Here is a 9,393-nt window from a genome sequence, read left to right on the forward strand (position 1 = left end):
CAATTAAATAGTAAATATCTTACATACAATGAATTAAAAAATAATCTTCAAGGGGCAAAAACATATAAACAAAAAAACAAAAAAATTTAAGAAAAATGTCAGCAGTGCAAAGTTTCCAGTCCTAGTGCAGGTGGTTGATAAAAGTGACGCCGATACAGAGACTATTGCATATAGCAGTTATTGCACATGAGTTATTGCACAGTCTTATTCTTATTCTCATTATTTACTTCTTCCATTTTAAGCTGACAAAGTACACTCGCACGCCGATAGGCTGCAGAGTGCTCCTCATACGTGGCACTGGCTTGGCTGCAGTTCCATTGCTCGCCTGCAGAGGCCGCTCTAGGCTCCTCTCAGCTGTTCCCTGTTTTGTTTTTTTCTCTCTTGCTCCGGAACATTTACCGTGAGCTCTTGACACGTAGCAACCGAGCTGGCACACAGCGCAGCAGGATTTGTCAAATACCGCTGGTAAGACTGGGTCCTAATCTATGAACAACGAAGATAGGCTCACGATCTGTGTGCGTAGAAGGAGTAGATTAAACAAGGTTGTTAACTCCGAAGAGATCCTGCTATCCTGTGCCTGTAAAAGTAGCATTAGCTTGACCAAATAGCCCTGGTTAACGGGGAAACTTTAGCCACCCCGCTAACTACAGCTGCCGGGGGAGTTGAAGATTCGCCAGTATTTAAAGACATTTTACTCTTTTCATGTTTACTTTATCGTGCTGTGACTTTTAGGAGGTCGTATCCCAGTGTTTGAAATGACTATTATGCTCAGTTTGGGCGTGCTGACAATGTTCTGCCAGGAGCACTGAAGCTATTCTTAGATGTGTAGCCCGAGGGGAGGAACACTTTCTAATCATCTAGATTTGTAAACAATAATCAAATACATAGCAAGCCAGGATTACAGAATAATTCTAATAATTGAAATGATCAAAATCAAATGTATATATATATATATGGAAGTAGCTAAATCTTTGGATGACTTATTATAGCGTCATATCAAAATGTGTTGGTGGTTTTTGTATCTTGTGAACGCGCTGACACTTTCGTTTCCAGGTTTTTGACGGAGTCCGAGGATGTCGGGATTTGACAATTTCAACACAGACTTTTACCAGTCCAGCTACAGTGTGGACGATCAGAACCAACAGGGCTATGACTACACCAACAACGACCCCTACAACAAGTAAGAACAACATAACCATCACCTGGATCTAAACTATATCCTCTCTGCGGTTGAAGCCGACTGTGCTTCAATGGTAAAATGAAAAAGTAGGCACTGAAATCACTGTTCATAGGGGTTTTTAAAAGTCAGCCTTGTGATCAGTGTTTGAATCAGCAGAGCCCCATGAGGAGATTTTGAGGAAACGTATATGGTAAAGAGTCCAAACTGCAAATTGTTGTTTACTGTGTGTGTTTTTGTTGTTACTTGTTTGTTTTGTTTTTACCCCATTTCATTTTGTTTGGGTCAAAACTTACTATATAGGGTAGGTGGGACCCAGAGCTGCACTATTTGTGAACCAGTCTGCGGTGTAATTCCAACATCGGTCATAAGTTTTGAGTTATTTCTGAAGAAATAGTGTCAGTAAATCAGATCTATTTGCTCTCACAAGAATTAAAAAGAAAATGAGAACAAAAATCACTTTTACAAGATACAAAACTGAGCCACTCAAAGAAAACTATGGTCAAATGAAAGCATTGCCCAGTAGTGCTGAAACGCATAGGCAATGTTTTAATCAAATGGCCATGCTGCAGTAAAGGCCTTTTACTATAGATTTTCTTTGAGTGCCTCCGTTTTGTTGTACCTTTTTAATAAATCCTTTTCGTAGTTCCTCTGAGGGTAATACAAGTGTTAATGGGATGATTGGAGGGTCTTTCATCTCCCCCTGGTGTCTACGGCCAGAAAACCATACTTGCAACTTGACTGCCAACGCACCGGAGCAACCAATACACACTAATACAATCACGAAGAAGCTAGCAGGCTAACGGGTAAAGCTAACTGCAGGCTAGCGCCACTTAAACAGTATTTTAAATACTGTTTATACAGTTCTTCTTGCCGGTAGCCGGTCACCTTTTTCAAAATGCCCGAGTTTGCCGCCCAGTCAGGAGGCGCCCTGGTCATGGTCTCAGTATCATTGATCTTTCTCTAGTATTCTGGTCTCGGCTACAGTAGGCCTAATCTTAAAAATCCCAAACTGAAGATATAGTGCTGATGAATACTTACGCCGAATAATAAATGTGGCTAATAAAATGATGGCATTGGGTCCTGGAAATGTGGTTAAGGGTCATGGAAAAGTCATGGAAAAGTCATGGAAAACCTCCAGAGAAAATCTGTACGAACCCTGTATTTACAGAGTGAAAAAAACATTTCCATTGTGTAATTGGATGTACAATATCCCTCTGTCCCTTCGCCTTTTCTGTCAGCGTAGTATTTACTCTCACGGACAATTACGGTAATGAGTAAAAAATCGCAACTTGCTATGACACCTGCAGTCGCGCTTATGGCCTCTAGGGGCATGAGTTACTTAGGACTGCTTTAAAGTCATTTGCTGGTCCCTGCACTGAAAAGCACCAAAGTGAGACATTTTGAAAGAACCAGTATATCCAAGCAGCACTCCTGCACATTTTAGTTTGTTTTTTCCTTTAAAAAACAATGTTGGGACAGTTATAGCCACAGTTAAAGTGGAAGTGTTGGTTAACCGCCTCTCTCTCTTCTCGTAGATGCTACAGATTGTACCCTGTTGTACCGTGTTAATGTGTTGTTGCTCTTGCAGACAGTACAGTCAGTATGAGTACTCCCAGCCCATGTCATACTCGGCTCCGGGGATGATGCAGCCACAGCAGCCGTACACGGGACAGATCTTTCAGCCCACACAGACCTACACCCCGTCAGCCTCACAGTCCATGTACAACAGCTCCTTCGACGACGAGCCTCCGCTGCTTGAAGGTAAACGTTTTGTGCATCTTTGTTTTGTTTTTTTAGATCTCTTATTGCACTGTACGCTGAACTTGCACTACTGTGTGTGTGACTGATGCCATTTGCTGTTGTTTATTGCAGAACTGGGCATCAACTTCGACCACATCTGGCAGAAGACGCTGACAGTATTACACCCCCTGAAAGTAGCGGACGGCAGTATCATGAATGAGACGGACCTGGCTGGGCCCATGGTCTTCTGTTTGGCCTTTGGAGCCACACTCCTCCTGGTAAACCATACGCTCGACATTTACACAAATAGTTAAACTCTGCAAACTCCTTCATGTCGTCTCGTTTTCTCCACACAGTCGGGTAAAATCCAGTTTGGATACGTGTACGGCATCAGCGCTATCGGCTGTCTGGGCGTGTACTGTCTGTTGAACCTCATGAGTATGACGGGGGTGTCTTTCGGCTGCGTGGCCAGCGTTTTGGGATACTGCCTCCTTCCAATGATCCTCCTCTCCAGCTTTGGAGTCATCTTCTCTCTACAGTAAGCGCCTACTTTTAAAGCTTTTAACTCCCGACGCAACACCTGTAGGGTAACAGAAAAAGCCTTTTGTGCCGTTTTCTGTTTGCAGCCCACATAAACTCCATCAATCTGTGAAAGAGTCTGATTATTAAAATCTTCATTTCACCTTTGTTTTTTTTTTTCTCCAATATAAGGACTCTAAATTGTGGACTTTAACCAAGTTAATGTGCCACAAATACTGCTATTATTGTCTTCGTTCTCAGGTATAAATGAGGTCCCTTAGCGGAGTAGATTCCAGAAAAGTTGTTTAAGACCTTGTGTTGCAGAAAAGCGCTTATTGACCCCAAACATTTTCCAAAAGGGTTTTACATGATACAAGTGTAAGCCATCATTTTTATGTCAGACCCCTGATATTAGTACGTCTTTTTGTTACATTAACTAATTAATTTAATCCATAAAATTAGATAATACTGAAATGGCATTTTTAGATGTGCCGTTTTGTGTGTGTGATTTTTTTCTTTAATTTTTAATGCACTTTAAAATCTCAAAGTGCTACAACACAAGTGCCAACAAACAACATAGGTTAAGGTATACTTTATTAATCCCCGTAGGCATATTCGTTCTCTGCATTTGACCCATCCTCAATGCCGCTCGGGGACCCATCTCCATGATGTGCAGCCAGGCTGGTGGTCACAAACACCTGGCTGGATGATTCACCTATTTAGTGGTGGGGAAACCGGAGTACCCGGAGGAAACCTACGCAGACACGGGGAGAACATGCAAACTACACACAGAAAGGCCCCGTCCCTGGTGGGAATCGAACTCGGACCTTCTAGCTCTGAAGCACGAACGCTAACCGCTGTACTACCGTTCCCACAATATCAATAAAAGCACACAAAATTAAAGTTAAATCAAATGTTAAAAAGGGAACAGAAAAGCCTTAAAACATTTTAAAGCCAAAAGGGTAAAAACTGACCATGGACATTCGATTTTTGCCCTTTAAAAATAATAATAATAAAATGCATTGGTTTTATATAGCGCTTTTCTGGAAAAGACTCATTACATTGCATTATTCATTCACTCCATAATCGGTGGTGGTAAGCTATTGTTGTAGCCACAGCTGCCCTGGGGTAGACTGACGGAAGCGAGGCAACCAGTCTGCGCCATCGGCCCCTCCGACCACCACCAACCACTCACTCACTCACTGCATTCACTAGACTTCCTGGTGTTTCCCAAACGGTCTCCCATCAAAGTACCGACCAGGCCCTTCCCTGCTTAGCTTCCCAGGTCTGACGCGATTGGGCAGAGCAAAGGCGGTATGTCCTTTTTATGAGCTTTTCTGAGAGAGTAGGACTCTGAGAGCATTCCTGCCCAACTTGGCACAAACAGAGTGCAGGACTCGGTGCTGCTGTGAGGGAAGATCCAGTGCGTCAGACAAATGCGTAAAATCCAGTCTTGGTCATAATCCATCTCAAAAGCTTCATTTCCAAAACAGTCCCAGCTTTATGTTGTCCAGGAACAGCCAAACATGAGCCTTTATTTTTTTCACTTTAACACACTGCAGTTTTGTTTTCTATTTTGTTTTGTATTGTGAGCTTTTATTATAAAGCAGCTTTGCAAAATTAGAAAGCATTGCCCATTTTGGGACTATAAATACACTGCGTTCCAAATTATTATGCAAATGACATTTTTCTAAGATTTTCTAAATTGTCAACTCAAATGAGAGTCAGCATAATTTTTAAGTCTTTACCTGGTAGAGGATCATTTAAATGTGGTGGAAAAAATTTCCTAGTGATAACAGTATTTTTTTCAAAAATAGATATAGTAAAAACCTCAAAATCCACTGTTCCAAGTTATTATGCAACTCATCGTTTCAATACATTTTAAAGCTTGTAATTAACTGAAAATGGTCATTTGTTGTATTTGTAGCATTAGGAGGTCATATTTACTGAAATCAAAAGCTATTTCAATCAAAAAAATATGAACAGGTCAAGTTATATTTTAACATAGGATAGCAGCTTTAAAATGCTTAAATCCATTAAAATTGTACGTTTTTGGACAGTTTCTGCTTGGATTTGTTTGCATATTGTCAGAATAACCTCCCAGAGCTGCCGTTTGGATGAAAACTGCCTCCCACCCTCATAGAAGTTTTTTTTGTTGAGGCTCCAAATGTTCTCAACAGGGTTGAAGTCAGGGGAGGAGGGGGTCCACATCATGAGTTTCTCTCCTTTTATGCCCATAGCAGCCAGTGATGCAGAGGTATTCTTTGCAGTATTACATGGTGCGTTGTCATGCATGAAGAGGATTTTGTTAGAGAAAACACGGCTCTTCATTTTGTTGCATAGAAGACAGTTGTCAGTCAAAAACTCCACATATTTTTCAAAGGTCATTTTCACACCTTCAGGGAGCCTAAAAGGGCCTAATGGGGCCGACCAGCTCTTTCACCATGATTCTGGCCCAAAACATGACTCCGCCCCCTCCTTACTGACGTCACAGCCTTGTTGGGACATTGTGGTCATTCACCAACCATTCACTACTCCATTGATCTGACCATCCAGGGTTACACGGCGCTCATCAGTGAACAAGACTGTTTGAAAATGAGTCCTCATGTATTTCTGAGCCACTGCAGCCGTTTCTGTTCATCAGCATTCAATGAACAGTTTAGGGGAGGCCCGGATAGAAGGTTTATGCACAACTGTAGCCTCTGGAGGGTCCTACACCTTGATGTTCAGGAGACTCCAGAGGCACCAGCAGCTTCAAATACCTGCATGCTGCTTTGTGGCATCTGTTCTCCTAATCTGATGTGTTTGTCTGGCAGAAACCGTCCATATTGTGCCTTTATCGGCACAAAACGGAGTGTGCTCTGAATCATCCACAAATCTCTTATCAGTACAATGATTACACTTAATCTTTCATGAAATATCGAAGGTTTTCATACCTAGACCAAGGCATTCAACTATTTCACGCTTTTCATCAGCAGAAAGTCCCTTTTTCTTTGCCATATTGCTTAAAAATGATGATCTGCATAATAAAGTGGAACACCCTTTTTCAGTAGTTTTTCCCTTAACTGGGCTTAACCCGACAACTAATTATCCCAGGTCTCTGAGATTAATGTCAGTGATTCATAGAGCCCCAAGACACGATACCATCCATGAGTTTCATTATTATTATTTTTTTTTTTACCTTTTTGACACAAAAATCCAATTTGCATAATAATTTGGAACGCAGTGTACTGCCAAAGGATGAACATTTGGCTATTTGATTTCCAAACCAACTCAAACCGTAAGACAGCTGAACCGTTACACCCAGAAGTTGTTGTAACCACTGTAAAAAAGGCTGCATTTTGACAAACATGACAAACATTTTGGCACATGAAACATTTTGAACAGAGGACATTAGACTCCTGCCATTCACTAACAATGTCCCTACTCCTTCAGCGTTTTATTTCATACTTTACATATAAAACAGGCGCATATTCAGTGACAAAGAACAAGTCCCTTCTAATATTTTTCTGTCTTTCTTTTCCAGAGGCATGATGGGAGTCATTTTAACAGCAGCCATTATCGGTTGGTGCAGTTTCTCGGCGTCAAAGATTTTCATCTCAGCTCTGGCCATGGACGGACAGCAGCTTTTAGTGGCCTACCCCTGTGCTCTCTTATATGGAGTATTCGCTCTCATCTCCGTCTTTTAGATCATAGGAACAAACTCTCCCCGATTTCTGTCATTTCTGTGTAATTGGCAGCTGTGTAATTATCTTAGTTATTGCATAACTACACCGCAATTACAGAGGGAAAGTGGCAGCGAGTCCAACAATGGCACCGAGGATTTTTTGTTTGTTTTCTTTCTCCATCTGCAAAACGGGAGCATCCGGTTATCGCCGAGTCACATTTCATTCCCTCGAAATCACCTTAATGGAGAAGAATAACCTGGTTTTAAATAACTTTTGCTGAAAACGGACGACTACAGTTCTTCTATGACATTAAGGACCCCGAGAGAAGGGAAGCCAAAGGGGAACATGCACCGTGGGGAAAATAAACCGACAAAAAAAAACATGTCTTTGCAACAATAATTTAAGCCAGTACGGAATGTTTTTTGTTTGTTTTTGTTAGCAATGTTTTAAACTGTTGGCAGTGCGTGACAATTATGAACGCAATTAAGTTTTTTTTTTCCACATTCATAATCGATCATAAAACATTTTTCATGTTCTTCATGTTCTACCGTATCTGAAGTGCTGAAAAATCAAACAAAATGCACGTTTTTAAGGCAAAGTAAATCCGAGTCGATTTTTTCTTTTCTCTTTCAGCATCTGAAGTCCTGGGTGTGTTCTGAATCTGAATCGGATCACACGTTGAAGCACAAAGCACACACCTCACGCATGTTTTCTTTTCGAGCAAAAGGCCTCGTCTGGAGTATTTAGGTGTAATAAGCTTTACTTTATTCGTCAGATTAGTTTTAAGTTTAGAGGCCTTAGAAGAAGATGGCGTGCACTGTAGAGTCGACGTTGTTTTTACCTGTTGCCATGAATCATTCTGTCCCTCGGGTTTAGAGACCTTCTTTTATTAGACACGGCTCGCTTTGTAAGCCCCGCTCTGTCATCTGTCTCATGTCTTCCTCCTGCAAAGGTGTGAACATTAAAGTTGTCTTTGAACTCGGTCCGCCTCGTCCTGTTAGACACAAGTCAAGTCTTTGGTTGAAAATAATTATACGCAGCAATGGGTCATTAGTAAGGGCACGATTCCTTTGGGACAAAACACGTTGCGAACTTTTACTCTTCTCTGAAGCCTTTTTTAGAAAGTATTATCTATCCTATGGAAAATCACACTAATTTTGGATTCTTTCTTTTATTATTGTTTATTTTCTTTATCTAAAGAGGCTAAAACATCTGCTCCATCTTTATCAGGGGGCTTTGGACCTGCACAGTGGTTTATGCCTCACATTGGCTATACTGCACAATGTGATCATAATGAACACTACACAAGCTGTCTTCTTGAGTCTCTTATTTTCTTCTGAATAATATATACAGAACATCCACAGACGAGGCTTTTTAAATGGATGATAAGCCACTCATGAGAAATGAATAATTCAAACATGGAGATTAGCATTTATCTTATTCTGACAAACCAAAGCATCAATCATCAGTTGTTTGGCTTCGTACTGGGCGGTCAGACTTTGTCCGTCGGCATAAGCGGCAGTTGTCTTTTTGAATGTTTTCGCTTTCCAGATTGTTTTCCATGAATAAAACATTCTTGCCACGTCATGCGCACAAACTGTTGTAAACTGGGCGTGCAGGTTTCAGCTGTGGAGGCTTGAGCTGAGGCTGGGGGGGGAGATAAACCATGTTGATATTCATGTATTCTTTATATTATGGATCATGTTCGGTCATATGAGTCACACTTCACACATGCAGGCATAAGTGTTTGGAGGTGCATTGCGTTGCAGGGTCTGACATAGCATAGAATAGAATAATACATAGAAAATACATGAAAGTTAAGGTTCACAAGTTCTTCATAATATTAATTTATCACAATAATCATATAACCACTATTTACAGTATGTATTTCAACTAAATAGTCTAGCTAAACATATAAAGATATCCATTTCCTTTATAGATAAAACATATTGGAATGTGAAACTAAAGTGCGTAAAGCTTCTTTGGTACGGCTGCCCATCATTTCACTAAAACTATTGATGATGTGACGTAACACTCTGCAGCATTACCATATTTCTCCCCCCAGGTGGCGGTGTTGAGTCGCCAAACACCCTCTGTTTATTTGGCGGACTCGTGCTGCGCTCACAGTCTCGTGTCCTCAGGTTTGCCCCGTGCGCTCCCGCTGCCTCCCCGCCTGTTGCTGTGAACTTGGCCTGCGTCACTTTCACCAAATTCACGGCCCTCTCTCTCTCTCTCATCCCTGTCTGCTTTTATATGTGTGGCGCTTTCATAACCAGCTCGTTTGTT

The 9,393-nt window shown here is 41.3% G+C and overlaps 1 protein-coding gene across 1 annotated transcript; it reads left to right on the forward strand.

The window, feature by feature from the left end:
• Nucleotides 1-373: 373 nt before the first annotated feature.
• On the forward strand, nucleotides 374-7,138 carry yipf5 (Yip1 domain family, member 5). Its single transcript, XM_079566000.1, has 6 exons — nucleotides 374-465; nucleotides 1,054-1,180; nucleotides 2,769-2,941; nucleotides 3,053-3,198; nucleotides 3,277-3,458; nucleotides 6,966-7,138. The coding sequence occupies exons 2-6, from the start codon at nucleotides 1,074-1,076 to the stop codon at nucleotides 7,126-7,128; spliced, it is 771 nt and encodes a 256-aa protein (XP_079422126.1). The 5' UTR covers nucleotides 374-465; nucleotides 1,054-1,073; the 3' UTR covers nucleotides 7,129-7,138.
• Nucleotides 7,139-9,393: the final 2,255 nt, after the last annotated feature.

This window comes from Gobius niger, assembly GCF_951799975.1.
Source record: "Gobius niger genome assembly, chromosome: 11".
Taxonomy (NCBI): Eukaryota; Metazoa; Chordata; class Actinopteri; order Gobiiformes; family Gobiidae; genus Gobius; species Gobius niger.

Coding starts and splice junctions, on each gene's coding strand:
- yipf5 (XM_079566000.1), top strand. CDS start 1,074: ATGTCGGGATTTGACAATTTCAACACAGACTTTTACCAGTCCAGCTAC. Junction 2,942..3,052: donor CGAGCCTCCGCTGCTTGAAG/GTAAACGTTTTG, acceptor TGTTTATTGCAG/AACTGGGCATCAACTTCGAC. Junction 3,199..3,276: donor TTGGAGCCACACTCCTCCTG/GTAAACCATACG, acceptor TTCTCCACACAG/TCGGGTAAAATCCAGTTTGG.